This window comes from Balaenoptera borealis (genome assembly GCF_965194805.1).
Source record: "Balaenoptera borealis genome assembly, chromosome: 16".
Classification (NCBI taxonomy): Eukaryota; Metazoa; Chordata; class Mammalia; order Artiodactyla; family Balaenopteridae; genus Balaenoptera; species Balaenoptera borealis.
Window position 1 is genome coordinate 50,071,991 of NC_138872.1, and position 15,273 is coordinate 50,087,263.

The window sequence follows — 15,273 nt, forward strand, 5'->3', positions numbered from 1 at the left end:
CACTGTGGAAAACAGTCTAGAGGTTCCTAAAAAAACTAAAAATAGAGTTTCCATATGAACCAGCAATCCCGCTCCTGGGCATATATGTGGACAATACTATAATTCAAAAAGATAAATGCACCCCAATGTTCATAGCAGCACTATTTACAACAGGCGAGACACGGAAACAACCTAAATGTCCATCAACAGAGGAATGGATAAAGAAGATGTGGTACATATATACAATGGAATATTACTCAACTATAAAAAAGAATGAAATAATGCCATTTGCAGCAACCTGGATGGACCTAGAGATTATTATACTAAGTAAATCAGAAAGAGAAAGACAAATACCATATAATATCACTTCTATGTGGATTCAAAAATATGACACAAATAACTTATATGTGAAAGAAAAACAGACTCACAGACATAGAAAACAAACTTATAGTTACCAAAGGGGAAAGCAGGGATGGGGGAGGGATGGATTGGGAGTTTGGGGTTAGTAAATGCAAACTATTATATATAGAATGGATAAACAATAAGGACCTACTGCATAGCACAAGGAATTACATTCAATATCCTGTTAAACCATAATGGAAAAGAATATGAAAAAAATGTATACGTACACATAACTAAGTCACTTTGTCGTACAGTAGAAATTAACACGTAAGTCAACTATACTTCAATCAAGTAAATTTTAAAAAAAATTATGGTAGAGGCACACAGGGAGGTCAGCCTCTGGGCACAGACAGTGAACAATGCCAAGACGTTCATGGAACAAAATACGCAGCAGGTCACTGCAGAGAATAAATCCAGGTTCATATTGACATAATCACAACAAAACTGAAAACAACACACACTAAGTGATGGCAGCAGTTTATGGGCGTGGGACTAGGGAGGCAGAGAAGTCAGTATACCTGATCTAATCTCAGAAAAGGAAAGTGGTGGGGGTATGAGTGATTATTCATTTATGTATATGTGTTTCACCCTTTCACAATTAATTTGCAGAAAACCTTGCCCTGAGCATTTGTAGCAAAAATTCTATGCACAAACATAATTATTTCCTTGGGGGATTTTTATAGAAGTGAAATTTCTGGTATGCCCATTGCTATGGCTTTTTGATAAAATTTCCAAAACTGCCCTCCTGAGTTTCGTGAGCAAGAGGCGGAAGCCTGCACCCCCCACCCCGCAGCCCTCATTCAGCTCGTTACTTGTGAAGGTGAACGCTGCTTGCTCCATCTTGACCTCTCTGTAGAATCACCCACTTTCCCAGGGTGGTGTTTGTTCTTTTGTCAGGTCTGTGGACCTGATGCCTTTGCCCATTTTTTTCTGTCTTTCTTGGGGGGAAGTCTCTCCTCGAAATATACCCAACCCTTCCTTCAGGCCTCTGGGCCCTGTCATGCTCCAAGGCTTTGCCTGCTCTGTGCTGCCATTTCCCACCTGGCAAGAAAAGAGGCTACAGCTTCATTTATGACAATTTAAAATGCTGGATAAGATGCCTTCCATCTTCTCAATAGCACAAAGGGCAAGCAAGATGATAAGGAATTTTCAGACCAAAAACCAAGTAAACGTGAGAACTCAGAGAGGTGTCACAGCACCTATACCACCTGGGTTCTGATGTACTTGCCGAAACTAGCAAACTTGAGCTGGGATTTTTTTTCCTCATGGCCTCATAGGTTAAAAGGGTAAGTATAAGGTGACATACCCAAAAGGTGACTCTTCCCCATAAACCTGGGGCCCTAAAAAGATACCCCACTGGGTATCCTTTCCCCAAACACAGGGACTAGGAAAAACGAAGAAAGAAAAAAAAAACAAAAAGCAAAAACAAAAAAACCTTATGTTCAGCAGCAAAGGGAAAACAACTCCCTGATAAACTGAAATCACATGCCGATACCTGTGGCTTTGCAGACCAAGTTCATATCACCAGAGGGGTCCTCCCCTTACCAAAATCTCCAGGCTGTGGATTTTGTGTAAAATGATCCTGGACTCCCTCATAGACCCCAGGCACCTGGCAAATAAATCCTCCCTAGAAGCAAGCACTTCACCATAGGCCACAAACGGCCAGGACTAGCAAACTCACCAGGCACGGGGAAAGAAGACACCGTGCGTGAAAGCCAGCAGATACGTGAGTCAGCAGAATGGACCCGCCAAAGTGTCAAGATTCAATTACAACTTTGCTTGTTCAGAAAATTAAAGATTTCAAATATCTGCAGGGAGCCATAAAATAAGTCACACAGCACATGTGAAAAAGAACTTTTAGAAATGAAAAATATAACCATCAACAATAAAAATGCAATGGATAACCTTAACAGACAAAACACAGTCATAGAATTAGTGAACTTAAAAATTAAGTCAGAATCAATTATCAAGACCGTAAGACCCTGCACAACGCCAAGCAGGAGCTCTTCCTTTTTTAAAATTTTTAATATTTATTTGGCTGCACCGGGTCTTCGTTGCAGCACACAGGCTCTTAGTTGTGGCATGCAGGATCTAGTTCCCTGACCAGGGATAGAACCCATGCCCCCTGCACTGGGGAGCTCAGAGTCTTAACCGCTGGACCACCAGGGAAGTAGCTTCCCAGGTCTTCCTTGAATGTCATGCCCCTGGTGCCTCACTTGCCCCACCCTGTCCTGACTCTACTGAAGGATATATTTCAGGAGAAGTCTGAGCTGTAAGAAGAGTGAATAACAAAAACACTGGTAAATACTAACACTGATTGTATGTAAAGTTATAACGTCTATGGAGTTAAGAAAACAAAAAAACCACCAGAAAGCCCTACACAGACATGAAACACCCACCGATACTAAGCAAGAAGGGGTTCAGAGCCCTCAAGTCCTCTTAAGTCCTTGTATCATCTGTCATGCAAACAATGTTTTCATTAACTTTAGACTGTTTCCTGTTGCTGGTGTAACAACAACTCAGTGACTTAAAACGCAAGTTTATTCTCTTACAGTTCTAGAGAGCAGACACCCAAAATCAGTTTCTCTATGCTGAAATCAAGATGTCCGCAGGCCATGCCCTCTCGGGAGGCTTTGGGGGAAAATCCTCTCCTCATCTTTTCAGCTTCTAGAGTTGCATTCCTTGGTTCTTGGACACTTCCTGCAGCTTTAAAGCCAGGAGCACCCGGCCTTCTTTGGTGGCCAAATCTCCGTCTGTCTCCCATTTGTGATTGCATTTAGGCCCATCTGGATAATCCAGAATCATCTCCATCTCAGAATCTTTCACTTAATCACATCTTCAAAATCCTCTTGCCATATAAAGGAATATTCACAGGTCCCAGGGATTAGGACCGCTATATATTTGGAGGCTATCATTCAGCCAACCACAACACATCAAGTATGCATGTTGTAAATTCTAGGGGAAGAATAGAAAGAATAGAAATAGAGCATACGACTTCCAAACTAACAGAGTGAAAAACACTGTTAAAATAAAACAATCTCCCCAAAAAGGGGCAAAAATGGAGAGAAAGAGAATGGGTATGACAAATGGAAAGCCCCCCACAAAAGACAGTGTCAACAAAACCAAGAACATTGTTAACTACACCGACTAAGTGACTTAACTGATCCAAAGAAAGGATAAAGATCCGACAAAAGACTTTCAGACAAAAGACACAAATACAGTAAAAAGAAGTGTCACTAATAATAATGGTGGGGACAGACTCTAGACTGGAGCCCGTAACCCCACCTCTTGGTGTTCTCCCCCTGTGTTGTCACCTCCCTTTGAGTGTGGCTTTGCTTTTTGTTTATTTAAAATTTATTTTATTGGAGTATAGTTGATTTACAACGTTGTGTTAGTTTCTGGTGTACAGCAAAGTGACTCAGTTATACATACATATAATAGTTTGCATTTACTAACCCCAAACTCCCAACCCATCCCTCCCCCAAGCTTTTTATTTTTAATATGGTGAAATACACATAACATTTACCATTTCAACCATTTTAAAGTGTACAATTCAGTGGTGCTTAGTACATTCACAATGGTGTGCAATCATCACCTCTATCTAGTTCCAGAACTTTCTCATCCTCTGAAAGGAAACCCTGTGTCCATTACCAGTCACCCTCCACACCTCTCCCCCGTCAGCCCCTGAAAGTCACTCACCTACTGTCTGTGTGGATTTACTGATCCTGGACTTTTCATGGAAACAGATACAGTACGTGGTCTTTTGTGTCCGGCTTGCTACCCAGCATAAGGTTTTCAAGGCTCATTCATGTTAGACATGCATCAGAATTCCAGTCCCTTTTAGGCCGAGCAATATCTCATTGTAGGAACAGACAATCTGGGTTTTGTTTGCCCCTGTATCTGTTACATTGGGGTTGTTTCCACCTTCTGGCTACCATGAATACCATAAACACGCGTGTACAAGGATTTCTGAGTCTCTTTCAGCTCTCCCAAGTGTGTCTCAAGGAGTGGACCTCTGCTGGGCTCTGTGGTAACTGTTCCCCACACCCTCACCAGCACTTGCTGTCTCCATGTCTCTCTAGCCCGCACTCCCCCAGCCCCACCCCGCGACCACTTGTCTTGTTTTTAACCCACAGGATTTGGGGTGGGAATGGGAAGGCACTCCCAGGGCTGAGGTGCTGCCTGTCTTGCTAGGAGACCCTCTCCCTCACCCGTTGCCCTGAGCCACCCTGTGGAGGGCCTCCTGCCAAGGCTGGAAAGCCGCTGACTGCTGCCACGACCAGGTGAGCTGGGGAGGACCCTTCCCCAGTACAGCCTCAGATGAAACCCCTTGACTGCAGCTCTGGGAACCCTGATGCTCAGAAGCGGTGGGACAATAAATGTGTGTTGCTTGTGGTAAAGAGAGCGGAGACCTCTGACAGGGATTGTGGGGGAAGATGGGGGCTCCCAGGAGCTGGAGATGTCCTAACTCTGGACCCGGGCCAGTCATGCAGGGCCTGCTCCTCGTTCTCTAAACAAATGTTTTGTGCTTTCTTCTGTACAGAGCCTAGGCCTGGCCCGGGGCTGACTGGCCTGGATTCCCAGGCAGGCTGGACTTCGGTGGGGCTCCAAAGGAGGCACTAGCAGCTACAGAAGGAGGCCCAGGACAATACAATACTGTATTGTAATATTTCACATTATTATGTAATTATAAGCATCATACTATATATACAAGGATACTGTGTTATATGTTTGAAGTTGCTGAGTAGAGGTTAAAAGTTCTCACAAGAAAAAAATCATGTCGCAATATATACATGTATCAAATCATTATGTTGTACACCTGAAACATAACAACATTTGTCAATTACATCTCAATAAAAATTTTAAAATGAAGGTGGTCGGGCTCCAGGAAGGGGAAGTCCCCTCGGCTGGCCGCGCGCGACTTCTCTCCTGGACAGTGAGGACGGTGCTCCTCGCACAACCTCCTCGGGAGGGCACCCCCCACCCCACGGGCACTGGGCAAGGAAGTCAGGCAGGCCAGGCTGCGGGGATGACACGGGGAAGGGAGCCAGCCATGGAGGGCGGGGAGCAGGTGCCCCAGGGAGGGGAAGATGGAAGAGCAGAAGAGGCCGGAAAGCACCAGAGAGCTGTGGGTGCTCAGGACATGCAGGGACCACAGAGACCCCTCGGGCTTTCCCAGTGGACTCCCAGGTGCCCTGGGGCAGGGGGTGGAGGGCCACCTCCGACCAGGGATCACTGGCACTTGGTGGCAGACGTGTAGGTCCTCAAGCAGCCATCAGCTTCGTTGCCTGTGACCCCACACCCAGGGCCACGTGGCACCAAAGCCTCCCGTGCTGGAGCGTGCCCAGGGGTGTGGGAGAAGGAGGAAGGGTTGTCTGAGGGCCGGGCTTAGGGCCTGTGCAGTGGACATAAAGGAATACACTGCGCCAGCAACTGTGGACAGGACTCAACCCTCTTTTCCTCAGGTCCAAAGAGAACAAGTGTTATCTTCCTCACGTGCCCTGGTGGCAAGAGCTTGAAGCCCTGCTCTAAGGAGTCGGACAGCAGCTCAGTTCACGTCCCAGGAGAGATGCCACTGAGGGTTTGCAGCTGGTGGCCCAGCTGTCGGGGACCCCTCCTGCTGCCCCCAGTCCAGCTCTCAGTGTGTTCCGGACCAGCAGCACCAGCAGCCCAAAGAAACTGTTACATTCTTGGTACCAATACAGGCTACAGGGTGGATGAACCCTCCAACACCATGCTTAGTACTAAGAGGTGCTAGTCACAGGTCACATTGTGTGATTCCAGAGACAGAAAGTAGATTAGTGGTTGTTCAGGGCTGGGGCCAGAGGGAAGGGGGAGTAACTGCTAATGGGTACAGGGTTTGGGGTGATAAAAATGTTCTAAAGCTACACAGTAATAAACTAGACAGCACAACATTGTGAATATACAAAAACCACTATACCATACACTTTAAAGTGGTTAAAATGTTGAACTTCATGGTAGGAGAGTTTATCTCAATCAAAAAAATCTACCTGCAAATAATAAAAAAGGTCTATATTTTTGGACCCCTCCCTAGACCAAGAGAAAGTCTGCAGGGGGTGGGGCCAAGCCACCTGTTTTAACAAGTCCTCCAGATGACAATGACATGCAATAAAGTTCAAAAACCACTTAGCTGACCCAGTCTCCCCAGAGCAGGACCACGTGTACGTTCTAAGCCCCACTGTGGCCCCCACCCCATTCCCAGGCAGGGGGCCCACCAGAGGCACTGCTTGTGCACACCCCCTCCCCAAATCACACAAAACATGGCTGGACACAGCCCCCCAGCCCCCAGGCCCAACCAAGAGCACCCAGCTACATCCTGGGAGGATATCCCTGTCTCCACATGATGCAGCGAGGGCCTGGGAGCTGCCCTGGATGCAATGGGCTCCCACGCAGCAGCAGGGCCAGCACAGATCCTCCAGCCCTCCCTTCCCTAGACTGTAGCTCTGGGCCTGGCTAGAGACCCCCAGAAAGAGAGGGGAGAGCAGCCGAAAGAGCCCTGCCCCCTGGCTGCCCTGCCCCGCCGACAGCCTGGGGCCTCTGTGCACTTAGGAGACTCCACAACCTACACAAGGTGCTACCACCATGCCACACCCCACCCCCGCCAGTGGCCAGAAGCATGGTGTGTGTGGGGGAGTCCTTGAGAACCTGATGACAGGGAGGGGCTGAGGGCATCATAGAGCGCTGGGGCTGACCCCAGGGGCCTAGGGCCCACCATGACCATGGGCCCCGGAAGCATCTGCACCTATTGGCTGGGCCGACCCAACTCTCTGCTAGGACTGCAATCACCTCCCTACCTGCATCCCTGCTCTTCCCTGTTAAATAAGTGATTCCCCACATCAGTATTTTAACAAGGCGTGAGGGGGCTTGGGTAGGTGGCCCCCTCTGGCTCCAGTCCCCTTCTCTCAGCACCCTCTGGGTCCTCCACCCACCTACCAGGCCCTGTGCTGGGACCCACCCAGGGTGCGCTGTGGCGTCCTCAGAGCAGCCCCAGTGTCCTGGGTTGTGCCCCAACCAGTCTGACCTCTTCCTCTGCCCACCCAGAGCAGAGGGCCACGGCCGGTCTGCTGCACTCCTGCGCCCAGGAGTTGGGCCAACACGGAGAACCCAAGGCTCAGGGGTCGGGGGAACTGGGCTCTCAGGCCCTGTGATGTGCCAGGGGCAGGCGGGTGCCTCCAGCACTGACACTGGAAGAGCTAGGCAGCAAGGGCTGCCACCGCCTGGTCCTGGACTGACTGGTGAGCATCCAGGTGTAAGGGGAGCAGAAGCCGCCCTCCAGGCCCTCCCGGGCATCTTGACCCCAGCGCCACCTGCTTTCTGGCTGGGACCCCAGGCCTCCAAAGTCCAGGGATACCATCTGCCCCCTGCCTCTTCAAAACCACCCCTCCACGGACGGTGGCCACCACAGTGATTACCACTCAACTGTAGACTCACAAATGGTTACAGTGGTAAATGTATGTGTACTGCACGACAATGAAAACAGGACAAAACCCCAAAACATCCCTTCCGGAGGTGACGAATGGAGGTGTGAGGAGTTGTGCAGCCCTGCCCCTTGGCTTCCCGCTCAGTCCAGCCCCCGCTGTCACAGGTCAGGCTGCACCGTGGAGTCGGGAACCCATGACCACAGCCCTCACCCCCTCTGCCTCTCCCCTCCCAAGGAGCACCTTTACACCCCCACCCCCTGTCCCCGACCCAGGCTTTCTGCCAACTTGTATCCACTTCCCACCTGGAAGGGCACACCTCCACCCACCTACCAGACAGATACGCACCCCTGGCTTCCCAGTGGTCTCCCACTGTGAGCAGGGTTATGTTCCAGCATGTTCTGGCCCAGCCAGAAGCTCCCTCCAAAAATACCCCCACAAAAGTGAAAACAAGAAAAGAGCTCCCAGTTATACTTTTATGAAGGGCTCACTTTAGCAATACGTGCAAAAGGGCTGAGGGAGAGTGGGTAACACCACCAGCCCCCCCAAGGGTGAGTCAAACCACACCTGACCCCAAAGTCAGCACGCCCTCCTCTGAGGACCTCGTGGCTGTCATGCAGATACTACCCACGGGTCTTTCTTGGCCCTAAGTAACTCCAAGAGGGGGAACTGCAGTTCATCTGAGCTTGAGTGCCAGGCTGAGGCTGCTTACCACAAATCAGACAGACAGCCCTCGGTAAGAGGGCAGCTCAGACTTCAGAAAGACACGTGGAGCCCACAGAGCAGACAGCCGGGCACATCCGGCCCCAGCCAGTCTGGGTGTTGGAGGTGCACAGCGCATCATACGCCAAAAGTCAAAGGGGAGTCCAACGGTAAGTCACATTTCTAGGCTCAACTCAGATGACCCCTGGTGTGTCCCCCAACCTGTGGAAGCCACGGCGAAGTCTAGCGCACCGGGGACAGGAGAGACGGCACCGTGGCCATCAGGAGGCAGTCTGTCAGGCTATTTATTCCCACTTGACATAACCCAGAACACAGGAGCAACTCTGTACATCTTGAGAAACTCACAGCTAGCTCCAAAACAATAGAAATGGTAAACTACAAAAGATGAGTTGTATTCAGCAAATATAAAGGGTAACGTTAGGCTGTGTCAAACATGTATCGGACTATTTACAGCGCCTGGGCGTGGGTTCAGATCTCGCCGGCCTCCTTTTCCTCCGACCTCCGTGACGCCGTCTTCCCGTTGGTGCTCTCGAGCCTCCAGTCGGTGGCCCCCCGCTCACTCCGCCCGCGCTCCCAGGACTCCTCCCTCGAGGCCCGCTCTCTGGAGAACCTGGGAAACAGGAACCAGAGGCTCAGCAAGGGCTGGCCCTCCCTCCTGGCTGCTCCTCAGGCACTGACACCTTGGACCCTCAGCACCAGGCCAGGGAAGAGCAGGGCCCACCACGGCTGGAAGGGCCCTAGCAGACCAGAGGGTGCCAGGCCTGCCGTCTCGTGCCCAACCCACTGCCCAGGGAGGGCTGGGCAGCCACTAGAAAGTGACATCTGCAAAGGTTTCTAGTAACAGGAAAAGCTTTCACTGTAATGTAAACACTGCAAAGGAAAATACAACAAGAGTCCACACATGGAATACGATCCATTGCGTAAAAACACAATGGAAAAAAAGATATTTAAAATCCATCATACCAAAGCTAACAGTGGTCATCTCTGAATATGATTATTAGTGGTGTTTTTTGTTGTTGCTGTTTTTCCTTTAAAAAACCACAACAGAGGTAAGCAGGGCCTAGTCAGGGGCTCTGTGTACCAAAGTGACAGTGAGTGTGCAGCCCCCGAGCGTGGCCATGCCCACGTGCGACCACCTCCTCAGCCTCTCAACCGTCCCAGCCCTGAAGCCATCTGCTGCCCTCGGCTTAGGGATCTCAGTGCCCTGGGCCCCATTCAGGACTCCTCAAGGCCCTAACACTCTGTCCCACAGATGACAGACCCCCAGACCCTGGCACACAAAGAAAGGGTTCACTCCTGGACGCAGCTACTGAAGGAGTCAGAGTAGTTACTTGTATTTCGAACTCCGGTCCCTGGATGCCCGGCGGTGGCCCCGGCTGTGGCTCCGGGAACGGCTTCGGTGGCGCCGGTGTCTGTCTCGGGACCGGGATCGGGATGACTTCCGCCGCTCTCTGGAGGTAGATCTTGACCGCCTCCGACGCCGGTCCCGGGAGCGCGACCTGCAGCAGATGTTCTGCTGATGCTTTACTGGTATCTCCCCTCCTCCCACAAACTTACAACTTGGGTTCACAATAATCCCACCAACTACTCTCTGGTAACTACGGCCAGACCCTTCCCGCTGATGCTTCCTGTACATTGGCCAGGAAACTCCCAGCTGCCCAGCAGGCCCCAGCAGCGCCCTGACTGTCCCTCTCATTGACAGTGGGTCCCCACTCCCACGCTACACTAAGCCCCAGCCAATGCCAGCTACAAACGGGACTGGAGTCTCACCCACGTCCTGTGCCCTTCATGAGCCAGACCTGACCACCAGATAATAACTGTGAAGCTATAAAAGTTAAGTATTAAGTGCACATAGAAAAGAACATCTCACTGAGAACACATAAATGGAAAACCTACCTCCTGCGATCTCTGGTTCTTGATCCAGACCTAAAATAGAAAAAAAGATGAACAATTTCCCCAAAACAGCTCCATCCCTTACAGCTGAGGGGAGGTGCCTCAAGTTCACATGGTGAAGGAGGGCCGACTTCCCGGAGGACCTGCTATAAGGCCCGCCTCCAGCCCCAGCTGCTTGGAGGCAGAAGAGACCAGCACCCAGTGGTCCATGCTGCACTGAGTTGAACCAGTGGCTCTGCAAACTCTTCACGGTGGACACCACCTCAGCTACATAGATAGTCACATGGCAGGCGCAGGGCTGGGCAGGACACCCAAGTTGGAAACACAGGTTCACTGCCAGTGACTGCCACATGAGCTCCCTGCGAAACATTATACAACCAACTAAGAAATGCACTTTACAACGAGGTCTCATTTCACACCGTTCCAAGCAGAAATCTACAAGATCACCACCAACGTGTGCTCAAGGAGGAAGTGACAAAAGATGCTCACACATCATATGGCTGGAGGATGATGACAAAGCCTCTTGAAAAGCAATTTTTGTAACACCTACCAATATTTATATATTGTATTCCTTTATCCCAGGAATTCTAAGGAATTTTATAAACCCTCAAACACATACAAAGACGGTCACTAGATTACTTGTTCAAAAATAGTTTCATAGGGACTTCCCTCGTGGCGCAGCGGTTAAGAATCTGCATGCCAATGCAGGGGACACGGGTTCGAGCCCTGGTCCGGGAAGATCCCACATGCCATGGAGCAACTAAGCCCGTGAGCCACAACTACTGAGCCCGCACGCCTGGAGCCGGTGCTCCACAACAGAAGAAGCCACTGCAATGAGAAGTCCACGCACAGCAACGCAACTAGAGAAAGCCCACGCGCAGCAACGAAGACCCAATGCAGCCAAAAATAAATAAATTAATTTTTTAAAAAAGTTTCATAAAAACTTAGTCATCAAAAATTTTTTTTAAAAAGCAAAGGCTTCTAAAAAAAATAAAAAGCAAAGGCAACAAAAGCAAAAGTCAACAAGTGGGACTACATCAGACTAACAAGCTTCTGCACAGTGAAGGAAACCATCAACAAAATGAAAAGGCGGCCTACTGAACAGGAGAAAATATCTGCAAATCATGTATCTGATAATAGGCTAATATCCAAAACACAAAAAGAACTCTAAACAGAAGGGAAAAAAAAAAAAGGTAAAAACATGGGCAGAGGACCTGAATAGACATTTTGTCAAAGAAGACATGCAGATGGCCAACAAGCACATAAATAATTGTTCAACGTCACTACTCAGCAGGGAAAAAGCAAATCACAACCATAACGAGATATCACCTCACACCTGTCAGAATGGCTGTCATCAAAAAGACAAGAAATACACGTGTTTGTGAGGATGCAGAGAAAAGGGAATCTTTGTGCACTGTTGGTGGGAATGTAAATTGGTGTAGCCACTATGGAAAACAGAAAGGAGGTTCCTCAAAAAATTAAAATGGAACTACAATATGATCCAGCAATTCCAACTCCGGGTATTTTTACCTGAAGGAAATGAAATCACAATCTTGAAAAGATAGCTGCACCCCCATGTTCACTGTAGCATTGTTTACAGTAGCCTAAACATGGTAACAACCTAAGTGTCCCCTGATACATGAATGGATAAAGATGATATGGTTGTATGTATACAGTGGGATGTTATTCAGCCACAAAAAAGACGGAATCCTGCCATGTGTAACAATATGGATGGACCTTGACAGCATTATGGTAAGTGAAATAAGTCAGACCGAAAAAGATAAATACTGTATGATCTCAGTTATATGTGAAATCGAAAAAAACCCAAACCCATAGATACAGAGAACAGACTGGTGGTTGCCAGAGGTAGGGAAATGGGGGTGGACAAAAGGGGTGAAGGTGGGAGAATAAAAGGATATAGTTAATTACAGCATCACAGTAGGGACTCTGTGTAGCCTTCAAGAGCACAGCTGTTATGGGAAGGTCTCACATGTGGAGGGTCCCACATATACCCATGCACACAACATGTCCAGCGACTGTCGTCACCTCTCTTTTTGCTTAATATATTTTTACACTGTTTTGAGTCTATTTATAATCAGAATCTGTTAGTTAAAATAATGAAAAGAAACACAAAAGATACAATAAAGGATTATCTGTCCTGAGTTATTCACTAAGGAATTCCTCCAGGAAAGCCCAGTTTCTGTGCCCAATATGAGAGCTTGGTTACTCGGTGCTCCAGCCTCTTCCTTGAACTCTGACCAGGCCCGCTGTCTCCACCTGCATGTCTCTTAAGCTGAAGGGATGTCTCTTAGGCCCGAATACAGCCACAGCCAAATTCTCCTCCCCACCTCCTCCTAATCCCAACACACCATTCCCAGTCTCCCCACCGCCATAAGCGGCCACTCCTGGTCAGAAACCCTGAGCCAGCTCCACTCCCCCTTTGCACAACTCGCATCCGCCCACTAGCAAATCCTATCAGCTCCACCTCCAGAACACATCATTCCCTCCTGGCCCGCCCAGGGTTCGACCTGCCACCTCCTCGGCCTGGGCCCTCCCAGCCAGCTCATGTTCCCTCTGCTTCCACCCTACCACCCACGAGCCTGGGCCCACACCCGAGCCCGTCCCTGGTGGGTCCTGCCCACGGCAGGCACGGCGGCGTGAGAGCGTGCTCCTCTCCGGTGTCCCAGCTCCTGCCTGTCCTGCTGGCCAAGGGCTGCTCCACAGGAGGTGCTGTGACAGGTCCCCCTCCACCCCTGCCAGGGAGTCCACATCTTTCTAGGGAAGAATCAGGTGGCCACAGCTGCTCGAGCAGCTTGGGTGTCCTGTCCACACCACACAGCTGTGCACACAGGTCCTCCTGGACCAGCCAGAACCTCGCTTGACTGAACATGCTATGTGTTTGCTTATTTTTCTTTTAAGAGCCACCCAGGTAACTGGCAGACCTCAACTGTCAAGGGCAATAAATACGCAATGCTGCCAGGAAGAAGTGGGGTGTCCTCAGGTCGCATGTGCTCACCTCCTGCTCAGTCGTTCTTCCCGCTCCCTCTCCTCTCTCCTCCTCAGCCGATCCTGATTTCTCTTCTCCTGCTTTTCAGCCACAGTTTTCTAAATAAAAAGGTGGAAGATGGGGGAGGAGCAAGTCACACACTAGAGTGAACATTATTGAACAAAGCACCTTTATGTGACCTCAACACTGGCAATTTAAGAACCTAAGAGAAACTAAGGGAACAGGAACACATTCTTCATAAAACCTCTTCAACAATGGAAAATACATGGGGAAAAAAACGCTTTATCATTTTATAAGTTCAGTGACAAACTACATATTCTAAGTGCTGTACATCCAAGTCACAGACATTTTATCATATTGCTCACATCAATCCATAAATTTAGTTTTTTTTTACCCCAAGGAGACTCCACAAACTTCATGTAAAAGAGAAAACATGTATCTGACCGAATCCATCTTGCTGCGGGAGCCAAGCTGCAGCCTGTCCCGGGCAGCAGGCTCCACACGTCCCATCAGGCTGGGTCATGGTGAGCGCAGTGTGGACAAGGAAGGCCGACAGGCAGAAGGTGGCCTAGCAACCCCCCTGCCAGAGCACCATCCACCGGCTAGCTCAGAGTACCCCAAAATCAACTCAGAGCCTTTCAATGCCTCCCCTCGCGCTGCCGAGGGGAAGGCCCTGAGGGGGAGGAACTTAGAGCCAGGAGACAAAGGCCCGAGAGGGCATAAAGGGTGACCTTAAATCTCAGTTCTGATGGGAGCCAGTCCCCAGGAAGAGAAGGCATGGCCAGGACAAGGAGAGGCCGAGAACCGGCCTGTGGGCTGGCATCACCTCCTTCCCAAACCCTCCCCACTCCCTAATACACTAGGTTCCCCCACCTAAGGAAAGTCCTCACTCTTCTCACCCTGCATCCACCTTGGAGCATGGCCCGGGGGTGCACGGCCCAGGCGGGGTGCACACCTCCGGTACCACTGGGAGTGAAGCCATCTCTGATTAGGGCAAACAACTCCCACCTTCCTTATCGTTAAGAGGTGCACTTCCAAATACATTTTCTGTTGACAGTTTAACAGCTATTTATCAAAATCTGTAACTTAGTTGGGTTGTTCTATCAACTATATACTGCTCATAACTGCAATGACAATACATGACTTCTAGATCAGGTGAATACTTAAGTTCTAAAGGTTTCAATGTATTCTGAAGCAAAGGTACATCTTAAGAAAAAAACAAAAGGCTTTCAGATATAAGAAACATCAGGACAAAATTCTGAGGTGTTATGGAATGGGAAAACAATTTAAAGGAAATTCCCTAAGGAGATTTTTAATGGGAATGGTAGTTGACACCAAATTGTTATTTACATTCTACTGACTACATATAAAATATTTTTATGTATTTTATACCCATAAATTTATAAGAAAAAAATTCCAACTTAAAAATGTGTGACAAAGAATATCATTTTTCAAAATTCTACTGGGAGCACAGGAGCAAATGTTTCAAGACCAGTGCTGAGACTGCCACCCAGCTCCTGCTCCCAGGGCCGAGTCGCACAACACTTATGGGGGACCGTCCTTGGGTGCAGGGCCCTGCCACCCACTGCTCCTTCCTGGGGGCACACAAGGCCCAAGGCCTTGACTATCGTGGTGTCCTACAGTCAGGTGTCATGTGTCTGTCCTTCCAATCGATTTCAGGTGTCTGGATAAAAGGCCTGCACATTTCCCAGCATCCCATCATAGGGTCCCAGTACACAGTTAGGGAAAGCACCATCCATTTGAAGAAGACAATTCAAAATATCACAAACTTATTTAACCTTCCTCCTTGGCATTCTGTACCCAAGATGT

At 49.1% G+C, this 15,273-nt stretch overlaps 1 protein-coding gene across 3 annotated transcripts in view; it reads right to left on the reverse strand.

Annotated features, from left to right (window-relative positions):
- Positions 1-8,809: 8,809 nt before the first annotated feature.
- Positions 8,810-15,273, reverse strand: part of LUC7L (LUC7 like) — a 37,826-nt gene continuing 31,362 nt past the window's right edge. For all 3 annotated transcript variants that reach the window (XM_082361583.1, XM_082361582.1, XM_082361584.1), the window contains 4 exons: positions 13,453-13,541; positions 10,440-10,469; positions 9,875-10,042; positions 8,810-9,153 (listed from right to left, as the gene is read on the reverse strand). In XM_082361583.1, the coding sequence (XP_082217709.1) occupies positions 9,012-9,153; positions 9,875-10,042; positions 10,440-10,469; positions 13,453-13,541 (429 nt within the window). In that variant the 3' untranslated portion in view covers positions 8,810-9,011. The remainder of the gene's footprint in view (positions 9,154-9,874; positions 10,043-10,439; positions 10,470-13,452; positions 13,542-15,273) is intronic.